Source organism: Haemaphysalis longicornis, unplaced genomic scaffold, assembly GCF_048455015.1.
Source record: "Haemaphysalis longicornis isolate Haplotype H1 unplaced genomic scaffold, Haemaphysalis longicornis Haplotype H1 scaffold_13, whole genome shotgun sequence".
NCBI classification, from domain to species: domain Eukaryota; kingdom Metazoa; phylum Arthropoda; class Arachnida; order Ixodida; family Ixodidae; genus Haemaphysalis; species Haemaphysalis longicornis.
In genome coordinates, this window is record NW_027526233.1 from 88,753,462 (window position 1) to 88,771,456 (window position 17,995).

The 17,995-nt window shown below is 48.5% G+C and overlaps 1 protein-coding gene across 1 annotated transcript; it reads right to left on the minus strand.

Moving 5' to 3' along the window:
* Positions 1–6,165: 6,165 nt before the first annotated feature.
* Positions 6,166–11,628, minus strand: LOC144163938 (uncharacterized). Its single transcript, XM_077694588.1, has 2 exons — positions 10,529–11,628; positions 6,166–6,341 (listed from the first exon to the last, which is right to left on the minus strand). Exons 1-2 carry the CDS (start codon positions 11,496–11,498, stop codon positions 6,166–6,168), a joined length of 1,146 nt encoding a protein of 381 aa, XP_077550714.1. The 5' UTR covers positions 11,499–11,628.
* Positions 11,629–17,995: the final 6,367 nt, after the last annotated feature.

The following is a 17,995-nucleotide window of genomic DNA, read 5'->3' on the forward strand; positions in this document are numbered from 1 at the left end:
AAAGGGGCGCAGTAAAAATATAACTTTACTTCGAAATGATAACTTTACATTGACGTTTCTAACGGGGACAGTCTTTTATCAAGATTAATACCTTACAGAATGGAAGTGGTTTAAATACAATTCAAGCACGAGGTTCCGGAGGCGGTGACATAAACGATAAACGTATGTCACCGCACCCAGAACCTCAAGTGCTTTAACTGTATATAGGTCCCTTCCATTCTGTAATATTTAACTCTTGATACAGAACGTCCCCGTCCGAAACATCGATGTAAAGTTATGTTTTCGAAGTAAAGTTGTTATGGTTTTTATTGTACCCCTTTGTACTATATTTATATATATATATATATATATATATATATATATATATAAGAAAGGGAGTCCTATATATATAGGGTCCTATATATATATAACAGCGCGTGCAGGGACCCAGCCACTTCTTCTTCGTCATCGACGTCTTTGTGATGAGCCGTGGGAGTATGGGGCATTGGCCTCCTAGATGTCCCGTGCAACATATATAAAATATATATTGAGAGGCAATGCCTGGAGATTCGGCGGACGACGTTTATTCGGGGAGCAGTACCCTGGCCAGAACAGGATCAAACACAATGGCGATGGTGGGGCGTCCGCGAAACGCGAAGAATGGTGAGATGGGGATGGATGCACAAAATGACGCGACAACGACGGAACGTGAAGGCAGTATTGGCCAGTCGTAATACTTAGCTATGGCCTGATGAAAGGACATTTAAGATTCATGATTACAATATACACATTCATGCGATGTGCTCACAAAAACTACACGTGATCCGCACTGCACAAGCGCGCCTATCACTCATCCCATGTGCCTGCGTGCGCAAAGGACAATAACATCTTTCGCCGTCAGATATCAATACTTCATTCTGACAGAATTTACACCCTCGCCAGGCTTTTCAGCGGCTTCCACACTGTAGTGGGCGCTGACCGGGGTCACAGAACACAACCATGGATTCTTGAAACACAGGTAAACACTTGCAATCGGGCCAATTACTGGCTAAGTTGTCTTTGCTGCTCTTTTCCACTGGGTTGGCATGTTCAGAAGGCGATGATAAATGCTACGTCCCATTTGCCCTGCGTGAGCCCGATTGTACAAGCTAGGGTGCCTATACACGATTTCCTCAGAGCAGTCCACTTACTTGTTTTTGTAAATAAACAGTGAAACACTCTGCTCTCTTCCGCTTTGTTGGCATATTCACGAAGGCGTTGGTTAAGGCCCCGACGTTTTTACCCAAAGTGAGCCTTCTGGAGCGTGATAGGGAGTTTTTAAACGCCTCTCCCAATGCAGTCGACTTATTTCCGCGATTATCTCACAGAAGTGCATGTCTGTTGCGACCTGTGGGTATCACTGTATAGCACGGAATATTTGTCTGGAGCAGACATGACAACTTTCACACAGATACTCTGAGTGCTCTCTTTTAGATTGAGACATAAATCACTTATCTTGCGTCTCTTACTTTCCCATTGCTTTCAATGGCGCTGTTCCAAATATGAATGTATCCCCGCAAGCCCAAATAGTAGTCCTAATTATGAAACTCCCTGGAAGTAGGAGATGACCGGTACCTTGTTAGGTTGGTGCAGGGCCGTAGCCAGAAATGTTTTTCGAAGGGGGTATGGGTTTTCGGAAGGGTGTAGCTTTGCCGAAAGCAACAGTAAGTATAGCTTACGCACTGCCAGGAAAATATTTCAGGAAGGGTTCAAACCCCCAAACCCCCCCTCTGGATACGGCAACCAAGAAAATCGGGACCCACCAACCGTTGGTGGATCCTGATTTTCTTGGTTGCTTTGCCCGGTGCCAGCCTTCCTTTGCTGTGCGGAAATTTTGTGGGCCACTGCTGATATTACGTTAGGACGACTGCTCGCCGACATACGGTGACACACGTGCAATGCGAAACGGGTGTTGACAAAGTGCTCACATGTTTTTATGCACTGTTGGGATAGCTGCCGGCAAATGAACTATACCGCAATTTTTTTGTGAGAGGACCTCAACAGCAGTACTGGTTTCCGGCAGCGGCGGTGGCACATCCAAACGACGCGTTTGCTTGAGGAGATAAACCACGAGTGAAAGAATCTGAGAATGCACTGCTGATGGACGTCTTGGGTAACCACCAGAGTCTTGAGACAATCTGTCAATATCGCCATTGTTATTGCATGTTCTGCCTTATAGGTCTCTTTTCTAAATATCTAGCTCATTGACGTCGTATCAAGAATTCAACAGCTGCGAAACAATGTGGTTTGACCAAGTATTTATTGTTTCAATTCGTGCGGCACATAAAGGGAAACTCACCAGACAAATCCCCCTGTTTTGCGCGATGAATTACATCGTTTTCTCGAAGAATGACCTGCAAAAATATTGCGTAAATCAAAACGTCCGCAAATAAATCAGCTATCAGAAATAGCCATCTTGTTATTGTGGACCCTCTCGCATAAGAGAATATTCTTGGACGGAGGCTTGGAAAGGTAAGTTCACTAAACCAACATTGTGGTCAAAGGTATATTCGTTGTTGTGATTCGTTCCTTCTAGTCAAGCAAAAAGAGTTGTATAATTTTCTAAATGGTGGGTTTTTTAAAATACCTGTATTTTAAACAACTGGTATAAGATAACAAGCAGCGAACAAATTTTAAATGCAGAGCATTTCAGTAACTCACGATGTCACCCGCGTTGACGTACGTAGTCCACACCGCACCGCTCCCTACTTTAAAAAAAATACTATCCGGCGCCCGGTTTCGATTCCTCGACCCTGCGGGCGGAACGCAATGTACATGGTGCTCTACACACTGCGCCACAAAGCCGACACAGAATGTGACGCTACGACGCGCCTTGTATCGTTGACTCATTCAAATTACTGCTGACGAGCGCTCTCTCGTCAGGAGTTGCCACAAGTGCAACAACATTAACGTAACGCAAACTACTTAACGTCGTGCGCCCCCGGAAATGCTCTGCATTTGATCGTGCCCCTCGCGAGGGGGATGTTTCACTGCGTCTTCTCTTGGTCGCGGGACCCGTGGCGCCATCTGGCGGAAGCGCGGCACAACTCGTAGCACTTTCTTTGAAAAAGCACCTCGAAAGCGCGGCAAATATGAAATAGGGATGACGCGCTTTCGAGGCAATCCGGCGACGCCGCTGCTTTGTGTACAGACTCGGCTTCGAGCGTCCCAGGATTCTGGGGCCGACCGAACCCCATTTTGTTTTCTTAGTAATTGTGTAATGATGAATTGCCAGAATAATATTTTTACTTGTGAGTTTTTATCACAAATGTTTGTGGCGGAGTAATTGGCAGTTTAGTAGCCTTAACTTGATTCCTTCGGCTATACAAATCCTAGCTCCGCAACTTTCTGTCCGTGTGAAACTATGAGTGCAACTGACTTGGATATCAGGCATGCCTAAGAAATGCTTATGTCGATTAAAACACACATTCTGTGAGCTTGGTAGTATGTACGGTATTTAGCGCCAAGTCATCCGTGTAGCAAGAGCAAGTTTGGAAGGACACATATGTTTTTCACACTACATCTTACCCTCGCATCTTCTTCTAGAGCCTGCACTTAGTTCCAGAGCCACAGAAAAGGTTAGGTAATTATTGAGTAATGCGGCAGTCGTGTTAGTCAAACTTTTCCATTTTTCCATGGCTGGCAGCCGCCCCTTTCAGGTGTATTCGAAAAGCGTCTGTGGAAGTACTTCATTAATTCCACCTGAAAACTGCGGAAAAAGAGGCCAGATACGAGGGCTTTTTGGCCTATATAATACCGGCTAACGAATACTGCGGACTGGAAATTAAGCACACATATTTGCAGATTCGGAAGAAAAAAACACATGTTTCAAGAGGTGACGAAGTTGTTAAGGAATTTTTTCTACACTTTGCCAATGATCGCAGGATCTAACACACCATCAAGCAGAACCGTATGTCTGACTCTAACAGAAGCCGGCCCCAACACGGGGTCGCCAAACCCAACATAGTGGTGAACGTTTACACCAGAACCCCGGAAACAAGCCAAGTCATACATAAGCACTGGAAAAAAATCAAATGTCACTTATAAAAGTAATATTTCAAGTTCAGCCCCAAAATAAAAAAAAGATCCTGATTACCCTGCAAATATTTGTGGCAATGTCACCGTCACAAGCTCTGTTGGCAAAGCGATGCGCGGCCCAGTGACGCACACCTACACACTGTACGGCGCCGTTCAGTGGTGCACGCGGCCGAAGCTAACGTCCTTTTGTCGCTGGTCTATGTTCTGGTACTGTCACTGACATGGCATTTGCCGAGGCTATGTTCAGTCCTTCGGTTGCCGTATCATCTACCTGAGTGGATCGACGGTATACCGGCGAAGGCACGCGCACGAGCAAGATAACCATGCCTCAATGTCATCTGGGACCGAACCAATTGGAAGCAGCCCCAGAGATTCTCAGTGCACAAAAGCTAGCGATTACTGCCGACAGGCGGAGTCCAGCGGGGAACGCGGCCGATGCTAGGTACCTTTTGTCGCTGGTATAGCTAAGACCAATTTCGTAATAAATGCTTTGTTGCTTCACGGACTGCACAAGTTGGAGGAACATTTTGGCGCTTTGAAAAATGAACAAAGCTGTTGATTGCCTTCAGTGCAAGGGAGAGATCGTGTCTTATTGCCAGCGCTTAGAATGATCCGACTGTATCAATTGCTACTAATCAGGACGATGTTATTGGGTAACAAAAAACTGTTCAAAAACTAGGTCCACTGAAAAACAGGAATCATGGTCTAGCGCAACCTGCACTGCCGGACAGGCGAGGCTAACACCGGCGCAAGCAGCAGAAGATTGAGAGGTACGAGCGGTCGAGCTATCACTTGATAGTGTGCTTGATAGTGAACTGGACGAAGTCATTTACGAGCTTGACATGCTCGAAACGAATATGAATTTTGAGCGGGCTTTGCAGGACCAGCTGAACCAGAAAATAAAGCTTCAGACTAATACAATTCAGGGAAGGGAAACCGCCCTTTATGTTCTTTCTTCCAAACATGATGATATCCTTAAATCCTTGAAAACACAAGGACGACCGCTAAATAAATTGGAAAAGCAATTGTCTCATCTAGGGGTGCAGCTTCTGAGCAAGGATGACCGAATTTCCAAGCTTCAACTAGAAGTCCAAAATTTAGAACAATACTCCAGGAAGAATGACATTGAAATTTATGGAGTTCAGGCTAGAGATAACGAACATCTGATGGAGGTTGTTACAACTGTTGCCCAAAAACTCAGTCTTCCCTTTCCCACCAGGGAGCATATTGAACTGGTTAACAGTATTAGGCCAGGCCTACCTTCTACCTCCAATACTGGTGTGTTTCTTCAGGCGTGATGTAAGACATAGCTGGCTTGACAAAAGAACTGCATTGAAAATCGAAATATTTTTCATCAACGAAAACCTCGTGTGGGCAAGCAAATCTTCATCAACGATATTTCGTGTGGGCAGGCAACGGACGAGTGTATGCGCCGGAATTAGAAGCCCTGCATTAATTGGTGTCGACAATCAAGCTGCCTAAACAACCTGACATAAAACGACCAGTAGCACAGACACCTTTCTTGAGTGGGACCATTTGAAGCAAGATTGGGCTCAGGACAGACCTGGTATTGCTCTTAGCTAATTTACGCTAACGTTCGAAATCTGAAAAAGCACTGGAATTTGTTGTTGACATTTCTGAAAGACATCATGCCGTCAGTCGAGCTACTCAATTTAACTGATATAAATTTTATAGAGCAAGAGTTCCAGCCATTCTTTCTTAGAGGATTCCAGTTATTTTCGCTGTGTAGTAAAGATAAAAAAGAGGAGGCGTTTTCGTGTTTGTCAGGGAGTCATGAATTCTGGAACGCCATTTCGTTTAGTCCACGGAGGCTGATGTTATACTAGTTTCTATCGCTAAGGATTGTGGTACCGGGGTCTTAGCGCCCGGCCGCGGCTCCCAAGAAAGACACCGAGTCCCCAGAAAACACACCTTTAGTCAGCTCTGACCCGAACCCGTCCCGAGACGTCTGATCTTCTCCAAGCCCAGGCACGCACTGCCTCAGTCCCTCGTCACGCTCCAGCGCGCACACGCTGCGCGTGCCCCGAACAGCGTCTTTCTCCTCGTCTGCGCGCCGTTCCCACACTCTCCCCCCCTCCAAAAACAAAGTCAAGACTCGTCGGGCATGTCGATGACGTGGTCGGCCGGGAGAGGGTTGCGGAGGAGGTCCGGGCGGTGGTGAAGCAGCAGGGCAAAGGCAGCAGCGACTGAGTCTTCAGTTCGGGGTCCTGCGGAGGCCGACGCTGCAGCAATGGCGGCAGTCATGCAGTCACGGTGCAGAGCACCTGCCAGGTGCGTGGGCACATGGATTTGCGGCACCCGGCAGTAAGGGCAAAGGCGACGGAGCTCCTCTGCCGTATAGATGGATGGAAGTTCCTGGGGATGTCGATCCGAGAGTAAACGGCCCCGGAAAGGCTCTGGGATATCGGCCGCGGGATCGCCACGTTCAGGACGGGGCTGGAGTTCCCAGGGGAGGCGGGACACCCAGCCAACCGAGCGATCTGCCTCCACGACCGTCCAGGTGGCGACGGTGCGAAGTGTTGGAGGGCGGTGACGTGGCGCCCGGGGAAGCCAGGGATGGAAACGGGCCTGTGCGTACGCAGAATGACCCCATCCCCGAGAGGGCCCAGGAAGATTGCGTGGTGGCGGGGGCATCTACGAGAGCGTGCAAAACAACATACAAACAGAAAATATTGAAAGGGGACAAAAAAGAGGAAGCCAAGCTGGTACTACGGAACAAGTGAACCCCACAATAACCATAAAGGACTGATCAAGGCTTTACAGAAAAGACAGGTCAAGAATAAACAGAGGAGAAAAAAGAAAAATGTGGATAGTAAAAGAAAAAAAAAACTAATTCTGTTATTTCGCTAGCGCCCATACGCAACGCTAGGCGAAGGCGTCCTCTGAAAAGAAAAACATGATCAGTCCGCGTGGTACCGTTTAAGGTCGGCTATATTAACCGGGCCTGCATGTTCACCGGTCCTGTTGTTGCGTAAAAGATACGTGATGGAAGACAGCTTCTCGCTTACGGTAAAAGGGCCCTCCCATTTAGGAGCTAGCGACGCGGAGAACTTGCGTGAAGCGTCGCTCAGTGGATGAGTGCGCCGGAGAACCATGTCGCCAACCGCAAGCTGAACATCTCGACGACCCCGGTTGTACTGCTCCGCCTGCTGGAGACGAGCAACATCAAGCTGCTCCCAGGCAGCCTGTATCGCGTCACGCAGGCGCTGGTGGACGGCCACAGCATGAGGCGACAGACCAGAACCCGTGTCCGTTTCTGGAAGTGTCCTGTCGAGAGGAAATGGCATCTCCCGACCGTAATTCAGATAAGCCGGCGTAAACCCGGTTGAACGATTAACCGTGGTTCGAGTGGCAAATGCAATCTCAGGCAGCTTAGCATCCCAATCCTTGTGTTGCTCCGTATGAGCAATTAGCATCGCCTTGAGGTTGCGATTCACACGCTCCGTTATGTTTGTCTGAGGGTGATAGGTGGTCGTACGTTTGTGTTTCACGCCTACAGCTCGGCAGTTGTCCTCAAACAATTTGCTCGTAAAATACGTAGCATTATCCGTTATGAGCTGTGCGGGGAACCCAAAGCGCGAAAACACTTCCATTAGGCACCTCCATACATTCGGTGTATTGACGGTACGTAGCGGGAACAGCTCTACCCACTTCGTGAAATGGTCCGTCACCACAAACAAATAACAATTCCCACGCGGGCTGCGGGGGTAAGGGCCCATGATATCGCAAGCAACGATTTGCCAGGTGCTCTTACTCTCAACAGACTGCATCAATCCGGGCGGGCAACCAACTCGGGGTTTCGCTGTCTGACACACGTGACAGCTCCTGGCGTACCGCAGCACATCCTGCCTCATTCCCGGCCACGTGACAGTCCGACATAACTTCTCATAAGTTTTGCTGCCAGAGCTGTGTCCAGCCAGAGCTGAATCATGAAAGTAGCGGATGAAAGCCCTCCGAAGCTTACGCGGTACAACAGCGCGGAATGGTGAATTAGCTTCGTCATCGTCCTGCGGGATATACCGTAGCAGGAGACCGTCTTCCGCCAACACATATGTATCAAACTCACCGCTGTTGCTGGTGGGAGCTGCGCCCTGTGCCCCGACGTGCTCAATGATCTTACGGCAGAGTCCGTCGGCACGTTGCGCCGCGAGAAGATCTGCCCTGCTCACCAGCGTACCCCAGCGTGCGTCAGCATCCACTGCAGCCACCAGCGCCGGCGCTGCCGCGTCCGAGGATGGCGGCAGGGGTGCGCGCGATAGCGCGTCAGCGACTTGGTTCTGCGAACCCTTCCTGTGCTGGATAGTAAAATCGTAGCGCTGAAGCGCAAGCACCCAGCGCGCAAGACGACCAGCAGGGTTCTGCAAACGCTGCAGCCACGTTAATGTCATGTGGTCTGTCTGAATGGTGAAAGAGGCACCGTCAAGATACATGTCAAATTTCTTTAGTGCAAACACAATTGCCAGACACTCACGTTCTGTGACCGTGTAATTGCGCTCAGCTGGAGTGAGCGTATGGCTAGCAAATGCGACCGGACGGAGAACGCCCTCAAACTCCTGCATCAGCACTGCGCCCAGTCCATAGTCGCTGGCATCGGTCTGCAACACAAATTGTTTGTTAAGGTCCGGTATCCTTAACGCCGCTGTTGTCGCGATTGCGCGAGACAGTGCTTCAAAAGCTTGCTGTACAGCCTCTGCCCATTGCCATTTCACGCCTTTCCGTAGTAGCTGGTTCAGCGGACGTGATAGCTCCGCACAATGAGGAATGAAGCTGCGGTAAAAGGCTATCATGCCCAAGAAGCGCTGCAAGCTCTTAACGTCACGCGGGCACGGATACTCTGTAATTGCTTTCAGTTTGGCATCGTTAGGACGAAGCTCTCCCTTGTCCACGACAAAGCCGAGCAATTCAACTTTGCTTGTCGCGAGTTGGACCTTTTTAGGATTGATGGTGAGGCCGGCGCGTTTCATGCGGTCAAGCACATCTCTGAGATGGACGAGATGCTCCTCAAAGGTGCGCGAAAAGATGACGACGTCATCCATATAGGCCATCGCGTACTTATAACGTACATCGTCAAGGACGATGTCCATTAATCTTTGAAACGAGCTCGGGGAGTTTTTCAGCCCAAACGGCATGCGCACAAACTCGAAAAGACCCCTGTAGCATGTGAAGGCGGTTTTAGGAATATCATCAGGGTGCATTTCAATTTGCAAAAAGCCGCGTGAGCAATCTGGAGTGGTAAACACGCGTGCACCACCAAGCGAGGAAATGATAGATTCTACGGCAGGAAAAGGATATGCGTCTCTTACGGTTACGTCGTTGAGACGACGGTAGTCCACGCCGAGACGCACACCGCCGTCTTTTTTTGGCGCCAACACGACTGGAGATGCATGGGCGCTCTGCGACGGCCGCACAACCCCCCGTGTTCAGCATCTCGTCAAGGGCGACATCCAGTTTCGCCTTCTTCTGGATGCTGAGCGGCCGTGGATTGCAGCTCCAAGGAGGGGCGTCTGCCGTGTCAATGCGATGTTGAAGGACGGTTGTCCGCCCAGGGGCCTCCGTGAACATTTCGGCAAACGGCTCCAGCACATAGGCGAGCTGCTCCCTCTCATAGTCACTGCAAGGACACTCCTCAATCAACTTCCTGATTCGCTCAGGCAACACCGATTTCGTTGCGACTGCGGCTGACCTTGGCACGGTACAGATATGCGTTGACGCCACAAAAGGTATCAGTTCTGCGTCATTGCCCAATCTGTAGCCACCACCCGCCAAGTCAAGCAGGAGGCCCTCGCGAATAATGAAATCCCTGCCCAAAATCATGGGCACCGCCAAACCCGGGCAGTACGTAAAGCGCTGCCGACACCTTCTGCTTGCGTATGAAATGCGCAAGCGCACAGCACCACGTGCTTGAACAACAGCACCATTGGCCACTTGCAAACGGGTGCTGCATTTGCGCAACTTGACACCATGTGCACGGCAAAGTTCAAACACGGTATCGCCCATTAGCGACAAACTGCCGCCAGTGTCAATCAAGGCGTCAATGTCCGCTCCAACTACGTAAACAGAAACATGCGGTGCTATGGGCTGTGCCGGCGCTTCAACACGACAAGCAGAGGGCAAAAAACACAAGTTTTCGCCGTTCCTCATATCCGGAGCCCATAGCGATGCTTTGGTGGCCATTAGCATCGCGGGCCGTACTCGTTTCCCTGATGGCTGTTGATATTTTGGCGACGAGCCATCACCTCAGGACACTCCCGACGGAAGTGTCCAGGCTGTCCACATCGGTAACAGCCGCCAGCTTGATTTCCATTGGGCACGTAGCCCCGCGACCCTCCCGTCTCGACAACCGGACGAGAAGGACCTCTGGAGTTCAGAGGATTTCGTTGCCGACCCCCAAGGGAGAGACTCGGGTCGGGGAGCGGTGAGCCTGCCAGTAAAGAGGGCCTGTTTTCCCAACGCAGGAACCCTGGCTCTAACCGCTGCGGGGAGTTGCCGCCGTGGGCTGCACCATCTAGTGGTCTTCCGCGCTCCAACTGCCTGTCGCCAAGGGCAGAAGGACCTCGTGCGCGGGGGGAATTCAAGCCCGCCGCTGCCGTACGCGGCTGTGGACTTCGCTGTGGCGAAGTCTCATAGGTGTCTCTCCATGCGCAAGCTGGCTCAAGTGCCTCCCCTACTGGCGGAGGGGGTATATAACTCAGCTCTGATATCAGAGCGTCCTCGATTGATCGAGCTGATCGCGCCGTCTCCTCCAAACTGGAGTAATCACGACCGTGCAGGAAAGGTCGGAAGCGCGGATGGAAACGCCGCAAGACGTGCTTTACCATTTCCGCGTCAGACGCACCCGGGATAGCTCGCTTGAAGAGCTCCTGGATAGCTCGAATGTATTCGAGCAAGCCTTCTCGCGGGTGCTGCGTACGTGCCTCCAGCTCACGGCGGATGCGGTAGTCGTAGTCGGGAGGCAAGAACTCCTCGCGGAAGCGTGCCTCGAAGTCGGCCCAGGACGCGAACGGGGTCTGGAGGCGCCACCAACGACCAGCCGATGCCTCCAGGGCAACCGGCAGGACACGGGTCAACACGAACTCGTCCGAAGCACCCGACGCCGTCTTGTAAACATTGAGATCGCTCAGGAAGTCCGCCACGGATTTGAAGTCGTCATAGCCCGTGAACCGTGGCACTGCGAGGCTCGGGTGGAATGCCGGCACGCGCTGCGGCGCCTCGAGGCTCGTGGGGGGCGCATGCCCGGAACCAGCGGGCCCCACCTGCAAATTCTCCAAGCGATTAACAAGATTCTCGCAGAGGCGTGCGATCGGGCCCAGGGTAGCGACGACCTCCGAGGTATCCGATCCAAAGCCAGCACCGTGAGGGTCGGCCGAGAGGCTCCGTCGAGCAGAAGGCGTGGCTGCACCCCGGCGAGGCCTACGCTCCATGATGGAATCCGGTGCACCACGAAACGAAAAAAAAAAGGCACACAGCGATTACCGCCGCCGCGCTATCACAAGGGAAATGCCACTGTTTGCCAGAAAAGCGACACAAAAATCTCTAGAGAATTACCGGGGAATACCCCAGACACCGGCGACGCGAACAGCGAACGCTCTAGAACAAAGAGGAAGAAGACCACAATGTCTTTCCCGAGAACCAACGACCGGCCCCACGTTCAGGGCGCCAAATGTGGTACCGGGGTCTTAGGGCCCGGCCGCGGCTCCCAAGAAAGACACCGAGTCCCCAGAAAACACACCTTTAGTCAGCTCTGACCCGAACCCGTCCCGAGACGTCTGATCTTCTCCAAGCCCAGGCACGCACTGCCTCAGTCCCTCGTCACGCTCCAGCGCGCACACGCTGCGCGTGCCCCGAACAGCGTCTTTCTCCTCGTCTGCGCGCCGTTCCCACAGGATACAGCAGAATTTCTTGTTATACCGCTTTACAGGCTACCAAAAAACAATGTACTTGTTTTTATTGATGAGCTTTTATAGATATGTCAATTGCAATGAAGTCGATGGTTACAAAATACCTAGCTTTAATAGCAAGCTTTGGCCTTGAAAACCGTATTACTGATTATACACGAGACGAAATACTTGGACACAAATTAACCCAATCCTGTGTAGACCATATCCGCTCAAGATTATCTAAACGCGAGTCTTTAGCCTCTTTCATACAAAAAAATGTTGCCGATGATTACTTTGTCGGTTTTTTAGTGTCCAAAGAAAGTCAATCTTCAGATGAAGGTATACTCGAGTAAAGGCTACTCCTTAATAATGATGCAGTAGATAAGCAAATACACAATGTTCAGTTGGATTCTTTAATTAATGTTGACCTTCTCCTAGCGTACTATCAAGTTGTACATAATTTTAAAGATTTATACAGCAACTCAAAAAGAAAGAAATTATAAACGCCTAAATTGTAATAGTCCAAGTATTGAAACAAAATATTGGAGCTCTGTTACGTAAAAATTAAGCTGTTTAGTAAATGTCGGAATATTCCGAGTGACATCCTGATGAAAGAGGAGCTTCGGAAGCTACAAAATAAAATTACGGCAAAAATAGAGTTAGCTTACAATCGCTAGAACGAATATCATTCTGCATGGTGTCACCGTTTCGCACGGAAAACATGGAACCTGGTGAATGCCGTTACAGGCACACCAGTCAAGGCGAATGTCGATAAACACTGAAAATGGAATTCCCCGATGTGTCTCGGACGATGACAGCGAACGGGTTTATTGAATATTACACAAAGTAAATCTCCAAATTACACAAAGAATCTCCAAATTACACAAAGTAAACCCCTAAAAGCCAGTGTTACACGTACAACGATCACTCTGCTTGCATGCGGACAGTCACAGAGGAGGAGTAATAACAAATAATAAGGACATATTTGATAACCAAATCGGCGCATTATGATGGAATTAGGAAGACAGACCTTATACATAACATTAATAAACTAAGATTAGTCCTGCTCCACTTCATAAATCAAACGCTCCAGACTGGCCTAATTCATAACCACATGAAGATTAGTATTATGAGACCGCTCGACAAACAGAAGTCTAAAAAAGACTACAATATTTATAGAGCAATAGCAACTTGTTCTTCCATAGTTTGCATTAGAGATAAAATCTTTCATAAAAGTATGACCTCCTATTGTGCAAATATGACTTATTAAACAGAGCACAGTTCGGTTTCTGCAGTGGTCTCAGTAATATAACTGGAGTTATTTTGTAGGCAGGGTGAGACGGAATGAAATCATTGTTTCGCATCTCTCGATTCATTGCTGGAAAATTTTAATGATTTTATTTGTAAACAGATTTACCTACATAACATAGTCGAATCCTAATAAACCGACTTTCAACAGACCCCGCTGATGCGTCGTATGACCGGGGGGGTCGTATAATCGGGGTGCTAACAAATTTCGCCCCGATAGACGCCTTCACGTGACCGGTGGTCTTAAAACTTATTTAAAGAACTATATTTAGCGCATTCTCCCGCAATTGGCGAACCACTAACTGAAATCTAAAGTTTTTCAAAATAAACCGCCTGTCTGGTGACCCCTTTCCCCTCCATGGCGTCTATGCTTGCTCGCCAGCCACGCAGCGCGCTACGTGACCCCTGTGCAGTCCGGCGCTATTTATGGCCGGCTAGCCCCGGTTTCGCGCGCACGAGATAAGGCCAACGTGGTAGGCCATATTGATAGGGGAAAAGGCGAGAGTTGGAAGTGCCAAGACAAAGCGAAACGAACAATAGTACGAGATGGTGGAGTACGACACAGGAGAAGAGCGACAAAGCGGCTTGGAAGAGACTGATAAGCGGAGCCGAGAGAGGGGGCGAGAGCGAATCGCTAAAAAGAGTAACTTGAATGGACCAGCCGAAGAGAGCGGGTGTTCGGTTGCATCGTATGTGCTTTTACGTTCGTGGGCTCGAAGTAGGTTAAAATTGGCGGTCCTCAGCGCCACTTGTCTGAACTTTGACTTCTCGCGGTTGGCGCATTGGGCGACTCCCGCCGACTAGTGCCCACCTGATTGCTTGCGTCAGCTTGCCTGTGGCCTTCGCACATCAGTCAGCGTCAAACGAAGGTTAAGGATTAAGAAAGATCCCGACGAGGCGGCCAAGCGGTGCAAAAGATGAGAAAAACGCCGGTTTAAACACGTCAGGATGCGTCGTATGAGATTTACCACGTGCCCCCGAACGTCGTATTTTCGAGGTTTTTAATGCATTGTTTCTGTGGGAAACTTTCCGCGACCGCGGCGTTTTTGTCGTAACAACCGAGTATTCGTAAAACGGGGGGACGTATCATCCTGGTTTCACTGTAGTACTTCCCCTCTTCATCGATTTTCATAAAGCTTTTGACAGAATTGATTATCAAGAGCTATTTATAAACGTTATATATTTTGTTTTAGGGTTCCGTATAAATTGTTTTTCCAGAAATTTTTCACTTTTCGGGCACGGTGCGTAGGGGTTGAGGATTCTTTAAGCGAAGTGTTATATACTAACGCGAGAGTACAACGAGGATCTGTCTTTCGACCATTTTTATTTAATATCAACATAAATGATCTAGCTAATCTGCCTCTCCATTCCCAGTTTTACATATACGCCGACGACAGCGCCCTAACTCGCCCTAGTGCAACCTATAATGAACCTGTCATTTATCTGCAGAACGATGTGTGTTGTTTCTGGGTTGGTGAATTCAAAAAAAAATTTTATATATAAAGAAAAAACTATTTAACATGTTTTACGGGCCCTTACTACAATATTACCTTTACCCAGCCCCTTGCTGTAGACTACTATACCTGTAGCAACTGTTCCTAATCATCTATTAGGCTATAAAGCAATATTAAATACGTAGAAATGCATTTAAATTACACTCTATTGTGGAGCGTACGCAAGAAGCACGAAGCTAAACGTTTAAGACTTGTGTGTGCTTGTGTGTAGAATTTCAGATCTCTCTGTGATTTCCGAGTGAAAAAGTGGCCTTTCAGGGCTATGGCAAATCAATTTAGTGTATGGGCTTAGAATTTGTGGTGTAGCCTCACCTTAGAAACTTAACGTCTTTAATAGCATATTAAAAAGCAGTGCCCAGTGTATAATTTATGGCACTTATTATCATGGCGAATACCCCTCGGTTAGCACAGACTTGGTAGATATGTTACCGGTGCACAAACACTTTATTTTTGACACTCTTCGATAAAGTACTTTTGCTCTGATTACAGACATATCAACAAAACACTGCGGCCTCTCCGTTCCTTAGAAACATTTATTGTGCCGAGGGTGAACACAACTTACGAGAAAAAGAATGAAATTTTTTGTGCAATTTTAGTTTAATAAGCTTTTGCTCAATTTCTCTCACGTCCTACAAACAGCCTTCAGAATTTGTTCGATCATATGTAAAAATTGTATAATAACCATTTATGCTCCATTCTCTGTCCCTCGCTTCCTGCCATTTGAATTATGTTGAATATGTGCTTCACGTGTGACATTGATGCATCACTTGAAGGTTGCATTACTACTCACAATTAAGAGCCGCGTATTGAGTCAATTTTATAACAATATCTGTATATAAGCCACCTGCAAGCAATAAAACTTGGTTATTAGTGAGCGCCGCGTGTTTGTCTTCTCTACATCCTGCCCTTTCGCGCTGTTTCTCACATTTTCAACATTTGAAACTTCGTTAATCCATACCTTACGGGGAGGTGAGGACAGTACGTACGAACCGGCGCGGTGATTTATCCGGAGGCATTAGGTTTAAAAGTACGGCGTATTCGCGTACGGCTTAACGACATTCCATGTATTTACATGGTCCTTGAAGGATTCACACTACGAAGTAAATATTCCCTGGGAAAACACCACGGCATTTTCATTTTTCGTGAGACATCTGGGCACGCCGTTTGGTTGACAGATTCCTCAGTGCGTGTGCTCTTTTTGAGTTCCTAAATGAACCCAAGTCGACCCAAACACTTGGTGCTCTTCCACTATGTGAAATAGGATTACCTGCAAAGCTACACGCGTTCCACGTAATGCACGAAACAAAACACGTTGGTTTGTCATTAATGACGGTGCAGTCCTCCTAACCAATTACCTGAATGAAATTTGTAAGCACTCGAGCTTTATACTAGACAACAAATGTAGAGCTGTCTCTTTCCTTCCCACGTCGTAGGCATCTTACTGTTTGTGTAACGCGCGAACCCAATCCACTCTACAAATGAGGGTACCGGACTGGTAGCACTGGGCAGTTTCATGGTCACGTTTAGACTTGACGCATCTGCCATCAGTAAGGGCGTGAAACGTTTAGCAACACGTGTCCGCCCCCCTCCGTCCGCTCCCCACCTGTTCACGCATAAATGGGCAACCGGTCAAGAGGGTCAGTAAAAGAGAGATACTGTCAAGCTTCCCGTTTTAAAGGCCTTTAAGCTGAACAAGTAATGCTGGCCCACTTCGGCGTTCTAATCGGGCTAGTTTATGTTCATCCTGGAGGGATCCGCAGCTACCCGACCAGATTGAGCTGCAGATGGCAAAGGCGGCGGCAGTGGCTTTTTGTTATTTTCGCGCCCATACTGTATTCTGTTCGGGCTGACGCTTCTTCAGTTTTCGCTCTTCGTCCTCCAAGTGAACAATATGCGCCCATCCCATAAGAAATTGACACCTCTAAGGCATCCACACTTACTTTAGCTAACACACACGAAAGGGCGTTTGGGCCATGAGACTACCACGTTGAAAATCTACCACCACCACAACGGGTATGTCATCAGTAGCGGCATCTAGCTCTTATGTGCATGCATGCCCCCTTCCTACACCCCCAGCCCGTACACACCTAAACGGGCAACCAGGGTGGGCGCATAATTAGGTGTGAAGTACACATGCGAAATAACAGAGAATAATCTTTATAGGCGGCCGGACTAAGATATATTTTTATCGTTCAGGTAGAATAATTATGGTAAGCTGACCAATGACGGCCGCCGACGTGACCTTGTCGCTGGCCATTGCTTTCCAGCTAAATAATAGTTATGTGCTCACAACGGCATTCCTACGGGAAGGTTGCTTTAAAACAGCAGGGACCCGCAGCTAGTGGGTGAGTTAGAATATGAAACGGCAACGACCGCAGCAACATCCTCGGCGGAGGCGGTGGCAGTGGCGTTCGGGCGTTTTTACACCCAATAAAGCGGGTGTTCCTTCTCCGCAATGATCTAATAGCGTCGCTACGGGTATTGTAAGCCGGCTGTGCAATTTTGAAAAGAGGCATCGGTGGTGGCGAGGGGAATAGCCGTTGTGATAACGCTTGTGAAAGAGTTGTCGGTGGTGGCCAGGAGGTTGCAAGTAAATCCGGTTCCCCGGAATGGAACCTGGTTGAAGGAGGAGGGAGAGACAAATACGGCTCCGCCGTTTTGAAATTTTGTGTGTCGAAGAAAAGATGCGTCGTCATTGGTTACATAGCATTTGTTTGACTTGCAGGGCCCATTTACTCTAGGGCCCGGGCTAGGCGCCAATGAAGTCCGACCTTTCCCATCTTTCTTCTTCAAGGTCTTTTTGCGGAATACGGACTGATCCAAGACGCTGCAAGGACATGGAGGCATTGACAAAGAGCGACATTACAAATTCTTTACCCGGTATTGGGAAACATCGGAGGAATCCCCATTTTTTCGGGGATCCCCTGGTGGAGACCTAGAGCAATGGTTTCATTTATTCATCCTTAAGGGCCCGGAGACAATACATAAGGGGGCGGCGTACATCAACGTTGCAACATCTTCAGAAAAAGGTAGCAAGCAATAAAAAAAGGAAATTAAAAGTAAGGAATCAATACTCGAGGGACGGCGTACATCAGGGTTTTAACAACTTCATAAAAAGTAACAATAATCACAAGTTTAAACAAGGGAGAACAAAAAGGAAATAAAAAGGACGAGAATTAACACTCAAGTGACAAGGCGAACGTCCAGGATGTGATATCT

Coding starts and splice junctions, on each gene's coding strand:
- LOC144163938 (XM_077694588.1), bottom strand. CDS start 11,498: ATGGAGCGTAGGCCTCGCCGGGGTGCAGCCACGCCTTCTGCTCGACGG. Junction 6,342..10,528: donor GTTAGAGCCAGGGTTCCTGC/GTTGGGAAAACA, acceptor CGCACCTGGCAG/GTGCTCTGCACCGTGACTGC.